The 22,906-nt window shown below is 41.0% G+C and overlaps 1 protein-coding gene across 1 annotated transcript; it reads right to left on the bottom strand.

Moving 5' to 3' along the window:
* Window positions 1-801: 801 nt before the first annotated feature.
* Window positions 802-22,704, bottom strand: LOC101168659 (dual specificity protein phosphatase 19-like). The gene is made up of 5 exons (XM_011489501.3): window positions 22,490-22,704; window positions 19,958-20,198; window positions 17,232-17,278; window positions 16,224-16,376; window positions 802-2,081 (listed from the first exon to the last, which is right to left on the bottom strand). The coding sequence occupies exons 2-5, from the start codon at window positions 20,178-20,180 to the stop codon at window positions 1,875-1,877; spliced, it is 630 nt and encodes a 209-aa protein (XP_011487803.1). The 5' UTR covers window positions 20,181-20,198; window positions 22,490-22,704; the 3' UTR covers window positions 802-1,874.
* Between the last annotated feature and the right edge of the window lie 202 nt (window positions 22,705-22,906).

Here is a 22,906-nt window from a genome sequence, read left to right as displayed (position 1 = left end):
ACATATAAATATGTGGAATTAAACATTTTTTCTAGATGTTATTATTATAAATTGGAGTTTCATTGCAAAACATAATGCGGAAAACATTTTAATAGTTATGATGTCATTTAAAAAAAACGAAAGCCAAACTGTGGATCACAAGATTAATATTAAAGAAGCTCCACAGGAAAACACACCTGCGCCACAACCATCTGCATCAGAAAGTGTTTGACTATGAATGGGAAATGCGATGAACCGATTCATGTGATTAAGGTTTATTTAAAGGGTTTTAAATGGCAAACTCTAGAGGGAGTTCGGGATAAAGACGAGATGCATGTTGTCTGACCTGAAGAGTCTTCACATGGCGTCACAGTCACAACCACCATCTTCTTGTCCAGACCTGAGCAGAAGGAGCCCATGGTCAGCGGGAGAAGGGCGAGAAGGACTCCTCTGGCTTTCATCCGCACGCTGCTCACAGCAGTTCTGTTGTCTGTGGATCTCTCTCCTCCAGAGAGTTGAGGTCTCTTACCCTGTACCCTTGTGTGAGCTCATGTGCACACGTGTGTGCGTGTTTGGGGGCGTAGGATAATGACCTTCCTTCACAAAATGAGCATCATCTGAAGGGGGAAAAAAAGCTGTTCTGAAGGAAATAAATCTGAGATAGATTGTTAGCATCTCAGCTGAGGAAAGACAAGCAGCTGAGACGTTCATAAGTGAGGTTTTACAAGAACGTTATGGTTTGAAAAAAACTATTACCTACTGATTGTTTTTTTCTAAAACAAGCTGATGAATGCAGCATGCACTGACTGGAACTCACACCCTAAACACAATTAAAGCTAAAGATGGGGTTTGTCAGATTTCCCCAGTAATGTGATCAGCTAAAGCAAAATAAGTTGACAATTGTTTTTTTTTTTTTTTTTTTTTTTTTTTATTGCTTTGGACAATAGTGTGCTCTTTGTCCAAAGCAGGTCTAACAGGTTAAATGATCTGAATGGATTTCACTGATATAACTGTGACCATTGATTGCATATGAGAACTGGACTGAGTGACCCCTCCCCCTCACGTTTATTCAAAACAGAAAGCAATTGGTGGTTTCAAGAAGCCAAAATCCTGTGGACCTCTATAGAGAAATAAACAGCTATTATTCAGTCATTCTATTGGTCTGAATAATTATTCTGACTCTAATACCTTTTGTATGGCTATGCCCATATTGCAAAAATATATAAATAGACTGAATTGAATACACTTCATTGGAATCAGAAGAAAGCCATTTTCTATGGGTGACATCGTATACAGCCAATGCTGCAGACTTTATAAATGATGACTACTAAAATGTATGTAAAAGATTCTGGGCAACAAATGCTCCCCTCCAGACAGCATGGAAAGCTTTTATTTCATAAAGCATTTTCTTTTCTTTTAAACTGAATTAAATGACTTTTCATTTGTATGTGCCTGTGTGTGATTTAAGAATGTCTTGTCCAACTACTTTCAAATATTCCTACTTACATTAGATTTTCAACAATAAAACACTTTAAAAAATAAACGTAACCCCAAACGTTTCTTCTTGTGAACTTGTTTAATCCTTAAATATTCAAATAACGCTGGTAGCTCCTAAAACAGTAATATGTGAGGGAAAAAGCAGTGTTTTCCTTAAAAAGAAAAGCCAAAAAACAGAAAAGAAATAAATTCTGCACGAAAAACTTCTAATGAAAGACAAAAGGAGATAAATGTGTCCTAAAATCTGCAACAACAGAATCTAGAAAAGAGAAAACAGTAATCACAAAAATGAAAAGAAGAAAACTGAACTCTAGTTTTGAGATAAAATGTAATCAAAATGTTTCCATAACAGTCAGAAACATCTTTACAAACTACCCAGATGGAATTATTTCTGTTCTTCAGTGTTTAGATCCATTTAGTGATGGTGATTTGTAGTTTCGGAGTTGATCAAGAAAGCCGGGGTTTGGGGCGGATGCCGGTCGAACAGATTTGACCAATGAGAGGGCTTCGTCAAAGGACTGGCCTTCACATGACATCAGGTAGCCGATGACCACAGCGGGAGCTCGGGAAACACCAGCATTGCAGTGGATCAACACAACCCCTTTCTGAAAGAAAAACAGGGGATACAAAAGTTCAATCACTTAAGAACAAAAAGTCCAATTACATTTTTCTGTGTTTGCGCTGTATTGACAAGTTAATTATCAACTATTCAAGAAATTACTGAGTTTTCCAGTAAAAGTTTTTACACTTGAAACAGATCAGATTTCTTTATTACAGTGAAATTATCAGAAGACAAAACTCTGTCTCCCCCTCTGCTCACCAGAGTTTGAGCCACACTTTTTGGATGCTGCACACTTGATTTTCATTCACTCAATCAACCACAGCATACTTAAGCTCTGCACTGGGGTCAGTGGGAAGCATTGTTTGTGCCACTCTGCTGTTCTTACTGAGCGTTATATCTGGACCTGATCTTCTGTCTCCTGACCCTGTTTCCCTGCCCACTGCCCTGACCCTTACTTGGATTTTAACCAACCTCTCTCTCCTATGATGATCTCATGCTGGTTTTTAACCCCTGCCTGCCTGACCCTGATTTAACTTTGTGGACTTTTAGCTGAGGTAATAAACCTGCTGCATTCGGATCCACCTGTCTGCCTGTTCTTGTGACAGAAATGCATGTCTTAAAGAGTAGTGTACAGATGTATCACAAAGGGACCACGTTAAAACCATGGAAGATGTCCAAATAAAATATGCAAAGTACATGTAAACCCGTGCTTCGTTGAATTTATTCACTTTGACATTTAGAGCAGTGGTCCCCAACCTTTTTAATGCCACGGACCGGTATGACGTCACACAAAGTTTTCACGGACTGGTGTTTCAAAAATAGGCTGATGAGTAATAGAGCAACACTATGATGAAGAGGGAACAGAGATGTGACAAGACAAACCATGAGCTTTTATTTTGACACGCATGACATTGTACATCGCACAGGTGTGATCATCCTCTCCCCTTTCGTCACTCATGGCGGAAAAAAGAAGTGCTGTCTATTAAATGTTTTATTTTTTTTTATTTTTTGCTTTCTTTTTTTTCCCGAAAGACGAAGGCTCCTCTTCTGTCTCCTGGCTGGGCGTTTCCCCTTGGCAAAGAAACGTTACAAAGACATTTGTTTTTTACTCATTTTGCTAGCTGCTGGGTTTGAGAAGAGCGCCTTGGCCTGCGTCTAGAGCAGGGGTGGCGAACAAGTTTGACACCAAGAGCCAAATTTTTTCGCTGTGAGAGTCAAAGAGCCACACCACACACTGACCTGACAATACGTACACACACAAACACGCAATTAAAGCTGTATTGTTTTCCATAAAACACTCCTCTCCCTACAACGCAACAGCAAGTATTGTACTTGTGTTTATTTCAAGTTTTATTTCAGTTGCGTGTAGCATAAATTAATTTTAAACTAAAAAAAAGAATTCTTCGATAATTTTTTATCTATAGTTTTATGGTGGATCTTTGTCATGAAAACCAATTAATTGATGACATTTTTATGAAAGTTAAAACAACACAGCTTGATCACCACAGTTGGAAGCAAACAGGTATTTACCTGCTTCCTACCAGCTTAGCAGTGCATTTACTTGAACTCAAACGCCAGTACCCAAACATCATGAACCTCACTTCGGCTCATAGCCCCCTCACTAATGCGTTTACACCCAAGATTCCCCATTTCCCATGAGTCTTGGGGCTGAAGGCGGGGGCTAACCCCCCGGTCTAACACAATTCACACAGGCATGCTCAGTCAGGTGTCTGTGCACTTTGAAAAGCTTTAACTTGTTAAAAAAGGGGACAATTTTTGTCAGATCAGGAAGAGTTTTAATTTTCTCTGGGATACGTTTTGTTCTTTTCTGCCATGAACAATTTTACTGCTTCCTAAAGCACATAATAATAAACATATTGACTTGCCATTCTGTTCAGTAAAAAAGTATTAATCTTCCCATTCTTCCAGAAACATCATGTGTGTATCTTTATACTCTGAATTTCACCATTTTAACCAAAGGGGGTAACAGTCTGCAGGCACATCAAATGCTTAGTAATTTTTTCCGGCATTGGGCGTGACCCGCGCGAATGATTGGCAGTCACTTATGTGTCGGGAGCAGAATCAAACCACACACACTGCCCGGCAGTCTTTTTATTATTTATTTTTAATACTCTTTAATGGATTTGAGAGTTGCATAAAAGTGAATTACCGACTTCCGGTTGGGTGAGCATGGTGTAGTGACATTGTTTTCCTATCCCGCATTACTTTACCTTTTTAACGCACAGAAACGGCTTTTTTATGTGAATCTCGTATTGAGTGTTTAATCCTAAACCTCTGTCACTCTAATCGGACCTAATCATGCCACCAAAACATGCCAAATCGACCGACAAAACCCCGGAGCTGGAAACGCCGGCAGCTGTTAGCAGAGGCGACATAATAGCACTGCTAACTGAGCACCGGGCAACGCTGGTTGCCGAGCTGAAAATAACTTTTTTTGACGAAGTTAACAGCAAACTGGATGGACTCCAAAAAGAGTCGGACAGCCACGGTGAGCGCCTAACCTCACTTGAAGAGCATGCCGATGCAATTGACCAACGCGTGGCTAGCCTTGAAGCTACGTGCACCATGCTAAAGTCTGCTAACGACAAGCAAAAAGCTAAGCTGGTGGATGTGGAAGGAAGACACAGACGTCTCAATGCACGCTTGGTAGGCCTGCCGGAGGGGATCGAAGGGCCCCAGCCATCCAAGTTCTTCTCGCAGCTACTTCAGGACGCCTTTGGCCGAGAAGTTTTCCCCACTCCGCCGGAATTAGACCGAGCCCATCGCAGCCTACTTCCCAAACCGGGCTCCGGGGAGAGACCGCGGCCTGTCATCATATGTTTCCACCGGTACCAAAACAAGGAGCTGCTGATTCGGGAAGCCAGAAAACGAAGAGAAGTGAAATACCAGGAAATGGCTTTCCGAGCATATGAAGACTACAGCCCTGAGGTGGTGGAACAGAGGAAAGTTTATAAAACTGTGATGTTGGACATGTATCAGAAAGGCTTGCGGCCCTCTCTGCTCTACCCAGCATGGTTACGCATCATCAAAACGGATGGCACCCGTGTCATGTTCAACTCTGTGGATGAGGCTAAAAAGTTTGTGGAAGACTTTGGACGAGATTAAACTGTCTACTTCAGGTGAAGTATGGAGCTGCTCTAATGCCAAACCATTAGCGTGTAGCTAAGCTTGATGCTGCATGCTTCACGCTACAATCTGCCAATAATTGTTTACAATGGGTATTTCATAAATACTCTTTAAGATATTACGTCCATTCCTTACTTGCTGTTTCTGTGTGTTTGTTTTAAAGTTTACCTTGTTTTCTTAAACTTTATTATTTTTATTTTTTTTAATAGTTTAACTTACTATTTAAGTATTTGTAGGATAGGTAGGTTGAGTATGGAAGGTTTGCATTTAGATAAGGTAGGTGTGCTGCAGACCTTTGCAGCTAGTTTCACCTGTTTTTGTTTTGTTTTTTTTGTTTGTTGTTGTTGTCCTTTTGGGGGGGAGGGGGCTGTTTGGGGTTTGCTGTCAATGTTTCTAGCTCGAACATTGTATAAATGGTCTGGTGATCATTTCGTCCCTCCCTAGCAACACAAGTTGTAATGGCTGGTTCCATTAATATTATCACCTGGAATGTAAAGGGCTTAAATCACCCCATTAAAAGAAAGAAGGCTCTGACACACGTAAAAAATTTGAGCGCGGATATAATCTTCCTACAAGAAACTCACCTCAACATCTCGGATCATAACCAGTTGAAATGTGGCTGGGTGGGGCAGCTTTTTCATTCGTCCTTTCAAGGGAAAGCTAGAGGGACTGCAATACTTATAAGAAAAAATATCTCTTTTACATGCTCCTCTGTCCTGGCTGATCCGGCTGGCAGATACATCATAGTTACTGGCTCACTTTATGATCTTGGTGTTATTTTGGTCAATATTTATGCTCCCAATTGCGATGATCCTTCCTTTTTCTCACGGGTTTTTGGTCAGATACCGTGCCTTAACTCACATTTCCTTATTATGGGAGGAGACTTTAACCTATGCCTGAACCCTGGGCTGGATAGGTCGTCTGTGAAACCTGGATACTCTGTACCTAAATCTGTTGCCCATGTTCAATCATTCCTCTCCACCTATGGCGTTTTGGATATCTGGCGTTTTTTACACCCACAAGACAGGCAATATTCCTTCTTCTCAAATGCGCATCAGTCTTACAGCAGAATTGATTATCTCTTTACAGATAACAAATTGACTCCAAATATTCAGCTATGTCATTATCAACCAATTGTAATATCTGACCACGCCCCTCTTGTGCTAAAACTGAATATACCCGCTTCCTTTTCTCCCAGGAGACACTGGAGATTTAACTCTCTTTTACTGAGTGACGAAACATTTGTAGATTTCATCTCAGACCAGATCTCCTTGTTCCTGGAATTAAATCTAACATCTGATGTCCCTATTGCAACTGTGTGGGAGGCTCTTAAGGCCTATCTTAGAGGTCAAGTGATATCTTTTAAGGCCAAAAAGAAACGTGATTCTGTATCAAGGCAGAAAGATCTGGAAAAACAAATAGCTGATGTGGATCAAAGGCACTCTCAAAACCCCACACAAGATTTATATAAAAAGCGCTTGGCACTCAGTGCCGAACATGACAGGCTCACCTCACACTCTATTGAATACTTGTTAATGAAAAATCGGAGCAACATGTATGAACATGGGGATAAGGCAGGTGAAATACTGGCGAGGCGACTGAAAAGTGCGAGGGCCAAGCAAGTTATTCATGGGGTTGCTGCACCAGATGGCACAGTTTTGACTGACCAACAGGAAATAAATGATGCTTTCCAATCTTATTACTACAAATTATATAGCTCTGATAATATGTGCAACTCTAACCTTCTTTCTGAATTTTTTAGAGACCTACCAATACCCACCCTGAGATCAGAGGAATTGTCGAGGTTGAATGCACCTATACAACAGCAGGAGGTCTTGAAAGCAATTAGGGCTTTACATCCACACAAATCACCAGGCCCCGACGGTCTGCCAAGTGAGTTTTATTCTACTTTTGCTGAAAAACTGGCCCCTTTGATGACCACAATGTTTGCAGACTCTTTCTGCAAAGGTACTCTTCCTAATAGTTTGAACCAAGCCAGTATGACTTCCCTAAAAAGGATAAAAACCTACTAGAGTGCGGTTCTTACAGGCCAATTTCACTTTTGAACACTGACTATAAAATCCTGGCTAAAGTCCTTGCCTGCCGACTCGAAACTGTCCTGCCTAGTCTTGTCTCGGTGACCAATCTGGTTTTGTTAAGGACCGTCGGTCATTTTGTTAGTATTAGACGGCTTTTCAATATTTTATACACCCCTAGTGTGACCGAATCTGAATGCCTTCTTTCCATGGACGCTGAGAAAGCCTTTGATAGGATTGAATGGAAATATCTTTTTGAGACTCTAAACAAATTTGGGGTCGGGTCATCCTTTCTATCATGGGTCAAGCTTTTGTATACTTGTCCATCTGCTACAGTACTCACTAATAATACCTACTCCAAACCGTTTAGTCTGCACCGTGGTACCCGACAGGGCTGCCCCCTCAGCCCACTACTCTTTGCGTTAGCCATCGAGCCCTTAGCAATAACAATAAGGAAAAATAATTACATTTGTGGCATTTCAAGATGGGGTACAGAATATAAGTTAGCCCTTTATGCGGATGACCTCCTGCTGTTTATATCTAAGGCTAAAGACACTATCTCTCACGTTTTAGAACTGCTTGGTAAGTTTAACTATCTCCGGTTACAAAATAAATCTGCAGAAAAGTGAGCTATTGCCACTTAACATATCTGATTCAGCCATGATGGAAATTACTCTCCCATTTAAGATAACAAGAACTAGCTTTGTCTATTTAGGAATAACTGTAACACAAAAACCCTGTGATCTGTTTAAAGAAAATTTTGGGAAACTGCAGGTGACAATACAACAGGACCTGGCTAAATGGTCTCCCCTTTACCTCTCGCTAGTTGGGAGAGTGAACGTGGTTAAGATGTCTGTATTACCCAGATTTTTATATCTATTTCAGAGCATCCCCGTATATATCCCTAATAGTTACTTTAAAAAACTTGACTCTATTATCTCAGCGTTCATATGAAACGGCAAAAAACCACGGCTGCGCAAGGAACATCTGCAGAAAGCAAAACAACATGGTGGTTTTTCACTTCCAAATTTACGTTATTATTATTGGGCTGCTATTCTGTGTTGTGTGACATACTGGGCACATTACTCTAATGATGTTGGACCGCCGTGGGTGGAGATGGAAAAACTTTCTGCTGGACCTGGTCTGTTACCCTCGGTCGTTGGTGCAGCACTCCCACTGACTAAACCTCTGACTATTGATAATCCTGTAGTACATAACTCGATTAAAATCTGCCATCAATTCAGGAAACATTTTGGTTACTTAGGGATGAGCCTGCAAGTTCCAATAGCATCCAATACATTTTTCCAACCTTCGTTGTTGGATGCTGCATTTCAGAGGTGGCGGCGACACGGTTTGACGACCTTTAACGATTTATTTTTTGATAATCAATTTGCCACTTTTCAGCAACTGGTCGACAAATATAATGTTCCTAACTCAGATTTTTTTAGATACTTGCAGGTGCGTCTTCTCATCATGACCTCCATCACAGGGTTCCCTATTAAACCTCCTCAAAATACTCTGGATAACATTTTGATCTTCAATCCCACCCGGAAGAAATGCATATCTAAATTGCTTGGCATGATCTCAGCCATAGAGTCTTCCTCGATGCTAACCATTAAAACATATTGGGAGCAGGATCTTGATGCAACCATTAATGAAACAGACTGGGAAAATATAGTGAGGAACATCAACTCATCCTCGATTTGTGCAAAACACTGTCTATTGCAGTTTAAGGTTGTGCATCGTGCTCACCTCTGGGTTTTGAGTTTGTTTGTTCTATGTTTTAAAACTGAAAACTTAATAAATATATAAAACACTAAAAGTGAATTACCTATGAAATGAGGCATAGTATGTTGAAATTGTCACAACACTTTCGTGACAAATCCATCACCCGATTTTACACGATATCAAAGAGGAATAAGCAAACTCATGGGTAGTTTAAATTGCCCCTTTCCAACAATACGCCCCGAAACAGTCAAAGAGCATGGCTGTCAATTCTGCTAACAGCCCCCTGACTCATGGTGAGGAACTTTACACCCACAATTCCCCACTTCTCAGGGGTCTTAGGGGCCGAAGGCGTGGCTAACCCCCGGGTCGCCACAATATGATGAGAGGCAAAGAGCCGCATGCTCATTGGCCGAGAGCCGCATGGGGCTCGAGAGCCGCGTGTTCGCCACCCCTGGTCTAGAGTGACATAGACAAATGTAACAGAGAATCTGGCAATTTTTCAAAATAAAACATCTTTCAGATTCCGAAATAAATAAGACGGACGTAATGTAAGTTATTTATTCTTTCTCTGTGGCCCGGTACCAAGTGACCCACGGACCGGTAATGGGGACCGCTTATTTAGAACAATGAGCATAAATCACATTTCATCAGCACCATGGTCAATGTCTGCTTCGGGCCTTCATAAGGCTTTGTTTTAATTAAACAATGGGATTCCCTTGATCCACACCAGTTCTTAGTCAGCTGGCAGGCGCCAGTCAAGGCAGTCCACCAGGGGGTAGAGGTGGATGGACTGACGGACTCCCACCGAGACGAGGGATCTCTAGCAGGAGCCGCAGCTTGATCCCAGCCCACATCCAGTCCCCCCCCCCATGTTTATGTTTCACAGCGCTTTGTAGTTGCTTGCGTCACATTGGTTGCAAGACCATCACAGCTGAATATCCCTGATCACTGGGGAGAGTGAAACCTGCTGGTGACGTCATCCGTGACTGGAATTTTTTGTATGCAATTTTTGAGGTGTTCAAAGATTTTGAACATCTCAAAATGAAATTCACATAAAGAACCGTCGGCCCAAATATTCGACGGACACCGGCACTAAAGACATTTTTTAAATGAAATATGAATTATTTTCAAAGTCCTTTTTCCTATCCGGAAGTAAGACTATACTCGATCTCTGGGGCACAGCCTTTCGCTCCTTGTAGATGTCACCCATTTCATGACAACCTAGAGTTGGCTTCGGAAGCTTGTCTGTTTTCCGCACACGAAAACAAACTACATCATAACTTTTGCAAAGATAAATGTGGAAATTGACTCGATCACAGCTAACTCGCGGCAACACAGACTCTTCCTGGAAAGGACTGTTCTTCACTTAGGTACTGTACCTCACAATGAGCCAAGTTTTTAAAGCATTTTGTCCATTTTAAAACAATCTCAAAATGTTAAATAGATTTAACATGTGATGGTATGCTTGTTGACACTGCTGGACTGCTGAGGAACTAGCTGCAAATGGGTCAAAAACAGGAATTAGAACTGGCACCCACAACAGGGACGGGAGGCCATAGATGGAACCAGAACTGGCACTAGACACATTGATGGGACCAAAGGCAGAACTGGTACCAGACATGTAAACTGGCATTAACCACATTGGGAAGCCTACAAGCAGAAGAAGTGCCAGCGATGCAAACTAAACATCACTAACCCTGTGAATAGGCCTACAGCCAGAACTAACACACAGCCACTAGAATCGGCACTAAACACATAACTAGAACCAGAACCAACACGGGATACATGAACATTTCAAATCATTGACCTACATCATGCCAACAGAAAGCTTGGTAAAATAATGAAAAGGTTTTTAGGCATAACATCTCAAACATGCAATTTTTTTATTAGAAAGGGTTAACCTGGTAGAAAATGTATTTTAAAAAACGATTTTTACACTTGATTTTTCAAAATGATATTTAAACTGAAAATTAGAAAAATAAAAAATATGCCAAAAGACATTTGATAATTTCAGACACAAATAAGGAAAACGTATTTTAAAAAAGTAAAAAAGAAATCTAAAAACATGACAAAGAAACAAAACATTGGTGTAAACCATTGTAGAGTTTTAGAGAAGAAAGTTTTTTTAATAGTTTTTCATACACTTTTTAATAGTATATCTGAATATTAAAATCAACAGGTTTTTGTTGTGACAACATTAATATCTAAAAATCATTAGAAAGCTGTTTACTACTTGGGTAACATGAGAGAGTTTTTCAAAATAAAGGCATCAGTTTGAATATCAGGGCTGGAATTACCAAGCGCATATACATACACACACACACATTTCCTGTAATCATATACCACTAATGACTGCCTAATCACTGAACGATTGTGGTGTTGTGTTAAGGTGAGCCTCAGGCAGCGCTGCTAAAAGCTTGTATAACTCTGAGATCTGATCTGTGTGGGGATCCATAATACATGAGCAAAACTTAACATCTATTATTCAAAACAGAGGAGGAGAAGAGGAAATGGAGTGAGGATGTGAAGGGAGGAACCAAGAAGAGATAGCAACACATGTGGCAAGTTTCACCTCATCCTGAAGCCTGTATATGGTCTCTTTAATGAACACAAAATATTCTTTTATAATAACAGAGTAAACAAAGCATTTGCCTTTAACAAGTGAATCTGGCGGTGTGAAAGACATACTGACACGTCAAACAAATGGAAATAAAGAAATATTTAACTTTGTCAAAAGGACTCTAACTAAATGAGTTGCATGAATCCACAGTTAGGTCTTACCAAAAACTCTAAAATGAATGAACTTTATGCCTACTGCTTGACATTGAGCATCAAGGGTTGGATTGGGGAGTTAGACCACCAACTGGCTCTTGAACAGCCTAGACTGCAGCTGACTGCTCCCTCAGGGATGGGCCAAATGATGGAAACAATTCTTGCTCAGGTTTGTGGACAGTACAGTAAAGTCATTTTTCTTGAGCTGAGTACTACCAAATGTCATTTAGTATTGCCAAATTAAAATAATTTGGCTTATAGACTCAAACATTTGGTTGCTAAGGTTCAAACATTGCCACATATTTATTATCTACACATATTAAAATTACCGTAAATTCCGGACTACAAAGCGCACCCGATTAATAGCCGCACCCACCCATTTTCACGTGTTTAACTAATTTTATACATACACAAAATACACAAGCCGCGTCGGGGTACAAGCCGCATGAATTAGGCAACATTGTCATCCTGACGGATCACTTCCTGACTCAGAGTGTAAGTGTGATTTATTAGCACACAGTGGGTGGAGTCATTTTTGCCTCAGGCTCATGTCTTTGAGTTTATCTGCATCTGCCAAACAGTATGCACCTCTATTCTGTTCACAAGTTCCTCAGTTATGGTTTTTATTTTTATTATTTTTTTTTAACTTATTGACAATCTAGGTATTACACATAAAATTACAAACAGTAACCATATAATCAACATTACATCCCTCAGTTATGATGAGGAAATTTACATCCCCGATCCCCCATTTCCCATGAGTCTTAGGGGCTAAAGGCGGACCAATGCCCGGCTCGCCATACTGTTGTACGTGTTTAAGAATGAGCAGCAGTGCATGGAGGGGTGAACGGGTAAAGCTCTCCTTCCGCTTGTGTCGCGGCAGCGTTATGGGAGTAACAGGGCTGTTTAAAAAACACGCTAGTAAAATAAAGCAGCGACGACTGAAAAGCGCGCGCCTCAGCGCGATACGCGCGCCTCCTCGCGGCGCGTGGGTCAGACGTTTCCTTCCACAACAAACACTTGCTCCGCGGACGCCTCGAGTAAGCCCTGGCTGCAGCCTGCAGAATGGCTCGACGCCTCTGCGCTCCGCGCTCCCGCGCGCTCCTTGTCTCCCCTTCCTATCTACTCCGACAGCTCTGGCCAGCGCGGCTACAGGGAGGAGCGCTTCGTCCCCATTGCGCCGGTGGACGGAGCAAATCGTGTCTGTGCAGAGCAATCGGACTTAATACTGTACGTTTTGTGTATGAGGGGCGGATGCGTTGTTACGTGTGGGAGCCTTCAGACTGCCATCGGCCCCGCAGCTCACACGACACGCAGTCTCCAGCTCACACGGAGGCTGTGAGCGTTTCAATGCAAATCTCTGCTCAGTCCTTAGAAACCGTTAACACGACCACGTCAATTTGTGTTTCCAGTCGTGTCCCGACAAAATAAAGGCTGATATTATTGCCACATATTTACGTGCAGCCAGCCGAGTCACTATGACTCAGAGGTAAATGCACTCCTGAGCATGCGCTGTTCTCTCCGTCACGCAGCTGACCGGCTTTTCCAAACCCGTTGGTGATTTTTTCACGCTGCTTTTAACGATTGCTTTTAACTTGAAAGCTTCATCATATTGTAGCGGCGATCACGTGCACGTTGGGTCTAATGGCACCAAAGGATTCTGGGATGCGGCTGGACATGCGTGTTTCGTTTTGTTGAACCATGACTGAAGTGTCTAAGACCTGAAGTCAGGTCCATGCTGTTTGGCTGCTTAGAGGTGTGTTGAAAAACAAATGATTTGTGTTTGATGTTAGAGAATTCAAACCATTCACTGTGTCCAAAAATACGTACACGGTGGCCGCCAATAAAATCCAATAATTAGCCGCGGCTTTCCGCAGGACTGTAAGCGCAGGAAAAAAGTAGCGGCTTGTAGTCCGGAAATTACGGTAGTTTTATGGTCGGTATGGACCATAACGTTCTTTAACAGAACTTTAATGTTTTTCAAATACTCATCTGCATTGCTGCATCTGCTAAGAACTTAGTACTCTGCCCAATATTTTCATTGAAAAGTATCCAGAGATGAAATAAAGCTGTCAGAGACAATGTTTAAATGCCAGCTATGCTCTCGCCAATCAAAAGGGACCTTATTGGAAGTCCGCACTCCTGCCACTAGAAAGCGGGCTTGAAAGAATCTGCCAATCAAACCGTCACAAGAAGAGGCAGACAGCTGGATCTAAATGCAGCAGGTTCATTAGCTCAGCTAAAAATACATAAAGCTAAATCAGGGTCAGGCAGGCAGGGGTCGATAACAGGCATAAGATCATCAGATGAGAGACTGGGTAGTCAGAATCCAGGAGAGAATAGGGGCAGGCGGCAAGGACAACAGAGTGAGACACAGGGTCAGAAGACAGAAGATCAGGTCCAAATATAATGCTCGGTAAGGAAGGCAGAGTGGCACAAACAATACTTCACACTGAGCTAAATTCAGCGGTGCTTTGGTAGGCTATGGTCGATTAATGAATGAGTCAGGTGTGCGGCATCCAGGAAGTGTGTGTGCTGGGATTGCTGGGAGTTGTGGTGTGGTTAGAACTCTGGGGACGGCTCCAGCTCGTGACCAGAGGGTGAGACAGAGTTCTGACTTCTGATGTTTCAAATGGTCCATGTGAGACCACATACTTTGAGGCATCTGATTGGTTAGCCAATAACAAAAATAACTTTCACTACAGAAAAAAACATGAAAAAAATTAGGATTATCAAGAACATGTTAAAAAGGGTATCAGAGCGAAAATGGTTATTCTGATTAAATAGAATGAGTAATAGCTGTTTATTTCTCTATACAAATCTATGGAATTTTTGCTTCTTTTGAGCCCACAGGTACTTCCTGTTTGAAACATTGGGGGGGTCACTTAGCCCAGTTCTCATATACTGTCCATGGTGGGGGGAAAAAAACACCATCACATGTCTTCTATAGCCCATTTGCAACAACTGCTATGAGAGTTGGGATTTTTTCCTTTTAAAATTGTAAAAAACTCAAATACGTATTGAAGAATATTTTTCTAAACAACGTCAACCTATATTTGTACTTAAGCATCTTACTAAAAACTTTGTGAACCAGCTGTCAAACACAGCGGTGGAGGAATAATTATTTGGCTCTGTGTTCTGCAGACTTGGGGGTGAGGCATCAATCAGTCTTTGAGTCAACAATAAACTCCGGGGGGGCGAAAGTCTGGGTCTCCTTGTGCCGGTCCCTAGCCCAGATAAAATACAGGGTTATGTTAGAAAGAGCATTTGACGTCAAATCTCTGCTAAACCACAAATGTGGATCAGTGAAAGCTGATTTGCAGTGGATACTCCTGAAGGGATATGCTGAAATGTGAACAACAACATGAACTCCTGTTCAACAGAATACAAAGAAATCTATCCGTTCCTTGCTGTCATATTTGTGCAGTGGGACAGTGGCCCAAAACTTCAAATGTACCCAAGAAGACTTTTATAAATATATAACTTCACAAAATTAAAAATAAAGTGGTAAATGGCGTATACTTAAATAGCACTTTTCTAACTTCCTCGAAGGCACAGTCCCATGTATCCATGTATTTACACACTGATGGCGACTCAGTAGCGCCAACCTTCCACCAGAGGAAAAGTGGGGTTCAGTGTCTTTACCAAGGACACTTCGACACAAGGCGGGTATTGAGCCGATCCGATCAGTGGTCAATAGCCCTACCACTGCACCACGACCACCAGTGGCACCACAGCAGGAAATTCAAAACAACATAGGTTGTTTTCACTTCACTGGAACAGTAAAGAGATCTTTACACAAATGCAAATGAAAGAGGATAAAATGATGAGCTCACATCTAAATAATCAGTCATCTTTGTAGGACTCTAATGAGCCGGTTTAGTGTGACCCAAACACTTGAGCCAGAGAGACTTTCCTGGAAGGAAGCGATAACATCATTTGCCATGAAAGAGACACATGCCAGTTCAGTTAGGAGCTACCATAGGAAGTCTCAGGTGTAAGTTTAGTAATTTCCACAGAAATATTACAAACAGATAGTTTGCAATGGTTTTGTAAATGACACATAAACTTTCAAGACCCACCCAGAGAACAGATGTCAGATGTTTTCCTTGGCATGCATTCATGCGGTGGCATTTAGAAGGAGCTTCATGTTTTCTAAGTAGTTTGTGGCACTCGTCTTGCGTAGCAGCTGCTGATGCGCTGAGTGTGACCGGCTGCCATCCGAGACCATGATGATATTATCTCCTTTTCAAACGGAAACTAAATGAGGCCTGTACAACAACAGGTTCTCTGTGAAAACCAATTTAACTAAAGCCTGTCTCTGAACCGATGGGTTTGCTCTGAGACAACGTTCAGAACATTTACTTTTTTAGATAACAAGATGACCATAAAGCATCCACCATAACTATTGAGTTACTTGTTGTCTAAAGAGAGATTGTACAGACCTAAAGACACTTTGGATCAGCCTAATTTCTGGTTAATGTTGTTGTTAACAGTTTTACCTCTTTGTGAGCCTGTTGGATAAAGTCACAGCAGTCCTTGATGTATGGCAGCAGATCTGTATCAGGATGATCCAAAATGCTGACAGTTTTGTAGATGAAGAGGTCAGGGAACACGTTCTCCACTCCGAAGGCTACATTCAGGATGTGAGACACCTGAGAGTGAAGACGAGGAGACGAATTTTAATGCTTATGACACATAGGCAATGGCAAACTAAAATGTTCTGAAACTTTTCACATTTTTTTACATTAATACTATTAACTTTATTATGAGTTTGTGTGCATTTAAGATAAAACCTGTCTGCTTTTTGTCAGTACAACACTTTTGAGGTGAAAGAAACTTTTCAGAATTCAGTAGTTTAAAAGTGAAATAAATCAAAAGTATAGTTTTGGATAATTGCTCTTTTTTCAGAACCTAATCAATCTCATGCCACTGCATTAAGTGTGGATTTGTTTTTGTAATATTGCTCAATCTCTAGATTGTCCGTCAAACTCTTACACTTAATCAAAAGGGGCGGCCGTGGTGCAGCGACAGGGCGGTTGACCCATGATCGTAATATTGCAGGTTCAATTCCCGCCTTGCACGCCCATGTGTCAAAGTGTCCTTGGACAAGACACTGAACCCCACCTTGCCTCTGGTGGGAGGTTGGCACCAGCATTTGGCAGCAGAGCCACCATCTGTGTGTGCATGGGTGAATGGGCCTGTGACTGTAAAGCGCTTTGGGGATTTGAAAGAGGGTCAAAAGCACTATATAAATATACGCCATTTACCAAAAAGGTGTTGCATTGAGCTTTGCTTGACTCTGTTTTTTGTTAAGCTTATGTTGAAAGGCAGTTGAAGAGGCACTTTATAAAATAATAAATATAGTGTCTTTTGGTGAAAAACAAGGAGAATTGGGTGAAACTTTAAACTGTTAAGGCTGAAAGATCAAGCAGTGATGTCTGAATGTCTTATTTGTCTGTACCTGAACTAAAAGATAGGGCGAACTAAAACAAAAAAGAGATGCTCACCTTATGTTTTCTCAGAGTGCCAAAATCATGTGCAGCATCCTGAGAACCTGTCCGTGCAGAAAACACACACAGAAACCAATATTTGTGCTTATTTGGATCAACCTAGTATCCATCTTTGCAAATGTTGTATCTATTTCAGGTCAAAGGTTCATTCAAGTTTCACCTGTGAGCCCTGAGGGGTCACGTCTCCCCCACGTTCATGCTCATGTTACCGTCTGCTCTAAGCCAGAAGGTAACATCCAGAACGGGGGGGGTATATCTAGACCGCAAGTAAAGTGCTGCAGTACACTAAGCTGTGAAAAAACTATTCCCTGTGAGAAAATAATCATATGAATGCCAAGTAGAGGTTGAAAAGCCACACTTCTGGCAAAAAGTTTTAGAATACTCCAGTGTTTCCATTTGTTTTGGAAAATTATTAAATGTACTGACTTGTTTCCCTCCAAAATTAGTGTTTAGTACAAATAAGCAACCGGTGTTACAAAAAAATAAAGTACTGGAATCAAATTGTTGAACAAAAGCAGAGCTTGGATTCAGGCTTTGGGTCTTTATCTTGTTGTAGGATGGCCCCTTGATATTCCCTGAAGGAATTGTAAAATATTCAGAAATTCTTTGTGATTTCATATTTTGATAAATTAATGCATACCACCCTCTTGCAGTCTCCAGTAGTTGAGTGTTTTTTGTTCCACCTTCACAGTGTCTTCATTACTCTAACTTTTCCTGTCAGCTAACTAAAACTGAGAGCTGCTTACAAAGACCTTAAAATGCCGCATGGATTCAGATCAGGGATGCCATTCCTCCCAGTCACATCATTTCAGGTATCCTTTTCCCACATGGGCATTGAAATCTACCAGTAGAGCAGGAGTCTCTGGTCAGAGCACTTTCTTTTACCCTGGAGACTCCCAAAGGGCGGATACTCTGGATTGATGTTTGGCACATAAGCCAAGACCACAGTAAGAGACCTGTCCCCAAATGGACAGCACAGGGAGGAACCCTGTCATTCACCAAGGTGAACTTTAACACGTGACAATTGAGTTTAGGATCTATGAGCAAATTCAGAAATGAGTTTCCTCCGCAAGGTTGTCAGATGGTCCCTTAGAGATAGGACAGGGATTCTGTCACCTGAGAGGAGCTAGGAGTAGAGCTCCTCTACACTGACAGAGGCCTGTTGAGGTGCCCCAATCATCTCTTCCGGATGGCTCCTGGATGTCTCCCTGGAGAAGTATAATGGGCTTGTCCCACTGGGAAGAAGACCCAGGACGCTCTGGGGGAACTATGTCTCTCTGAGAGCATCTTGAGGTTCCATTGGCAAAACTGGAGGAAGTTTAGTTGTGGAGAGGGGCAGTTTGGGCAACCTTGCCTAGGCTGCTGCCGCTGTGACTGTGATCCCATAATCCGAATAAGTGGGAGAAGATGGATGGATGGTCCTATGGACCAATACATGGATGGCAACTGTACTTTCTTTGAAATGACTGTGCAAGAAAGGCCAACCTTTTCCAGGGCCATCATGGTCTGTCTCTCTTCCATTATTAGATGTATATTTCTTGCCACTTTCCTTTCAGCTGAGCAATATTGTTCAAAAAAACCTCACAAAGTAACCCTGGTGTGTTCCATCTATGCATCTATGCAGACATAGGAGGTTGTGTGTAACCAGTAAAAGTTGAAGCACCTGCAAGAGTAACTTGCGAGGATTGGACATTTTTTATTGCACATTAATAGTTTTAAATAGTTCATCTGTTTTGGGTTCCCCTATTCAGAATATGCACTAACTAACTTCACCTTTTTAAACTTCTGTCAGTCCACAACTGTTGTACCATTTCTGACTATATTATGGACTTCTAACTGGAAGGAATGGCTTTTGACAACTTTTGACCGGTGATGCTTTTAAACAGTTTTTCGACAAATCACTGGCTTTTTTCAGTCAATGTAAAACACTTAGAGAACCCTCTTTTCCACTGTAACACCCCAGGGCTTTGTTGTTTGCTTTAATGCTGATTTGCATGTGTTTTCTCATCTGCGTTCTTTGTGAACTTGATTAAATTAAACCCAAAAAGATCAGACAGATATTCTTTACAAAGTCTATACAAGTTAAGGATTTTACCAAACTCCCAATTTTTCTTTTTTCTTTTTTTTTTGTTAAAGAAAGCATAATAGTTTCATTAAAAAAGAACATTTAAAAAGTTTTCCCCTGAGGTTTTTAAATGAAATAAAATTTAGAAAAAACTGACCTTTAAAACAACTTTAAAGGTGAAGGGCAAAATTATTTCATAATAATATAATATTTCCTAGGAATAAGACAGTCTTTAATTTCATTTTTAGGGAGAAACTGAATTGCAAAATACCAACAAAAAAGAAAAAAACAGAAAAGTTAATTCCTTTTGTTCACAGGGTTTTTACTACTTGACTTTTATTTTATTTTATGAGCAACTTAAGACTCCACCATTCAAGTTAACTTTCTTGTCTCCACATATTTAAAAAGAACAGCTCAGAAAGCAGTTGGATCAGAACCGATGGGAACTTTTGAGCCTGTTTTTTTTTTCATTTTTCTTTAAATTGTTGGAGAGTAGCGAACAGCAGGATGAGCTGACAAAGTTACAAGGATAATGGGAAAAGACAATTTGGAAGATTATTTTCAAAATCCTGCTCTAAAAACAATACTATTTTAAATGAGAAGTTGGAAGCCTTCATGTTGGTTTGGATGTTTTGTTGTGACTCCTTATCAGGCTCACCCAGCAGCAGGAAGGGCTTGACGATGCCGACCTGCAGGTCCCAGGATGTATCAGGGACGTATCCCAACGTCTTCTCTGAGGGGGCCTGGTCTTCCACCACTGTAATCGTTGAGCCCTTCCAGGTCTCGATGATGCGGCGGCCGCTCAGGGATGTCACACGGGTGCACTGCTTCCGCAGCCTCGTCCTGGAAAAACTCTGGATCTCAGCGGCAAGAGACTGCATGGTCAAACCGCACTCAGCCTAAAAGAAAGACAGATATTTTTTCCTTTTATACCATTGCAAAATGAGTCTTCCACAGCCGCACAAATCTTATTTGGCCCTCTTGTGCTATCCTAGGCACTTTAACATTGGGAGTTGGGTCATCTAGACACACTAATCAGTGCCCTGCAACTTTTTTTCCTTCAATGATTTGTGAACCTCACTGGGGTCCATGGATAACATGAAATCTTTCCACCTTTATCCACCTTTGTCATGGTAGGGAGAACACGTCAATGTAAGGGTGGGGTCATCTAAGATAGCACAAGCGTTAAACTGTTATTTATTCATAAAATAGTTGCTTCAATTCAAACTTTATTTTATTACTAATAATTAGTACTAGATATAAAAATGAAAACTTCCAAACCATTAATACACACAAAAAGACTGATTTCTGTGTTGTTGTTGTTGTTGTTGTTTTCATTTTTCAGTTAAAAAGAAACAAAATGAAGTATTTCTTAAACCAACATTATTATTAGAGCCAACAGGTCAATCTTCTGTTTGTGCACCTTCTTATGGTTCCACTGAACCCAAAAGGCCCTGTTTGCTCTGACTCATCAACTAAATTATGTAATTCCAGATAAGAACCTCAATCCCACTAGGGTTGGAAACAAATGAAACTCTGAAGAAATACTTATGTGATGCTTTTCTTTCCAAAGGTTCAAAGCGCTTCACTGCAACAAATCCCCTTCACTGATGGTGACAGAGGTGCCATGCAAGGCTCTAACTGGACCGGAAGGAGCAATGTGGTTTCAGGAACACATCAACACAAAAACAGGCCCTTAGCAGATCCGCCACAATAGGACTGTTACCCTTACCGGCCTCCAGGAACTCCTGTGGACAAAGATCTTTCTTTTATGTGCTCACTAAAGCTTGGAATTGGTTCCTACAAGTCATTAGATTGACAATTTCATAATAGACAGATGCAAGTGCTGTCACTGAACTCCATACTTCAAACTCCGCTTATACTGCTTCTTTTGTGGTGTCTTGATTGTAGGATTTTCTGTCTTGTCGTGTGTAATACCATCTGTGACGTTGTGAGAGTTTTATATTTGCAGAGGAGGAAACTTCTGAAAAACAGCTTTGAACTGACTCAGGCCAGAATACTTTTTAATCTTTTCGTGTTCAATAAATTAAATTTAACTAAATTAAGTCAAAAATTCTTAAAGTTTTCTTTCTTTAAACCACCAAAGGAATCTCCCCATGGAGTGAGGAAAAATGGTCTTACCAAGAATTCTTATTTTAAGACAAAAAGCCTTGTTTTCTCAATTTAGATTATTTGAAAAACTTCCTTAATAAGATTATTTTTCTTCAAGACAGAAAAAGAAGACAAATTTTCTTGAGGCAAGCTCTTTTTGCTCTCTAAATATTCAGGTTTTCCAGTGCAGGCAGGCAAAGTGGGAGCCTGTGACATTCTGATCAACCGCAGTTGTTTAATACCATTCACTTAGGGATTTAAAAGAGATAAAGTATAAAAAACTTTGCATACTTTTTATTTGTGGGTTAACCTATGATGCTTTTGGGAACCAAAACAGGAACTGTTCGAAAAACCGGTTGGAACCCAACAACTACACACAATAGGTTCTCTCCAACAGAGCCTAAGAACTTGGAGGATTCATCATGAGGCAAAGGCAAAGGAAATCAGTCTTAGAGTCAGGATGAGAATTAGTTCCTGCATGTTTTTTTTCATGGTTAGACTGCTTTGGCTCCCACCCATCAGGCTGCTCCAGAACGCATTTAAAAAGTCTCCAGCTGTTTGAATAGATTGCAGAGTTTTGTCATTTTAAAACCAGAATACAGTTCACTCACAAATGCACCCTGCAAAAACAGAAGTCAAAAATTCTTACCCTATTGGCAGAATTTTTTATTTATTTTTATTTTACTTGTTTTCAATTGTGGTCATATTTTTTTATGCAAAATGTTTTTGCATGGTCCAAAAAATATTTTTGAAAACAACTGAAAGTAAATCAACAAGTTTGCAGTATACACTGAAAGACAAAATGTATCCTATGTTTTACTCAGGCACCTATTCATACCCTCTGAAGGATTGTCACAGTCATGTTTGCAGGTATGATGGTTTTTGGGTTATTTAGCTTAAAAACTGAACATAGATTCAGTAAAATGACCCAAAAATAACTGCAGATCTAAACGAGGATTCTAAAAGGAAAAAGTATTATTCATGCTCTGCAGCTGCACTTTTTAACACAGTTTTATGAAAGGTTTTAGACCCCTGTCACAAAGTAAACAAGAAAATCACACATGTCATCTGAAGGTACCTGTCTCTTCGGATGTCTGCCTCTTCACGGCACAGGTACCTGCTCCACTGAGGGCAGATTATCAAGTTTCACACCAGAAACCAGAAACAAAGGTGACCCCGCTCAATCTATGGAGGAGAAACACTCCTCTCCAGTCATCCTTTGCTGTTCCTGCAGATGTCAGGTGTCTGCCACCAACTCCCCCTAATTCACCAGGTCCAAAACAAACCTGTCCAGAGAAGATCGGCTTCTAAAAAGACTACCTCTGACAGTACCAACCCGCTCCGCTGGAGGTGAGCTGCTGTTATGGTGTAATTTGAAACCTGTCTGCGTTCCTGAGTTTCCTCAAAGCTCTCCAACACGAGAACATCAGCCAGGAACATTCACCAGGTCCTTTTTTATGGTGAAGCTGAGTGAATATACAAAGATACAAACACA

Source organism: Oryzias latipes, chromosome 21 (assembly GCF_002234675.1).
Source record: "Oryzias latipes chromosome 21, ASM223467v1".
NCBI lineage: Eukaryota > Metazoa > Chordata > Actinopteri > Beloniformes > Adrianichthyidae > Oryzias > Oryzias latipes.
Note: the sequence above shows the minus strand (reverse complement) of the source record. Positions and strands in the feature narration are given on the sequence as shown.

Coding starts and splice junctions, on each gene's coding strand:
- LOC101168659 (XM_011489501.3), bottom strand. CDS start 20,180: ATGCAGTCTCTTGCCGCTGAGATCCAGAGTTTTTCCAGGACGAGGCTG. Junction 17,279..19,957: donor CAAGCCCTTCCTGCTGCTGG/GTGAGCCTGATA, acceptor CTGCACGGACAG/GTTCTCAGGATGCTGCACAT. Junction 16,377..17,231: donor GCACTCTGAGAAAACATAAG/GTGAGCATCTCT, acceptor CTTCACTCTCAG/GTGTCTCACATCCTGAATGT.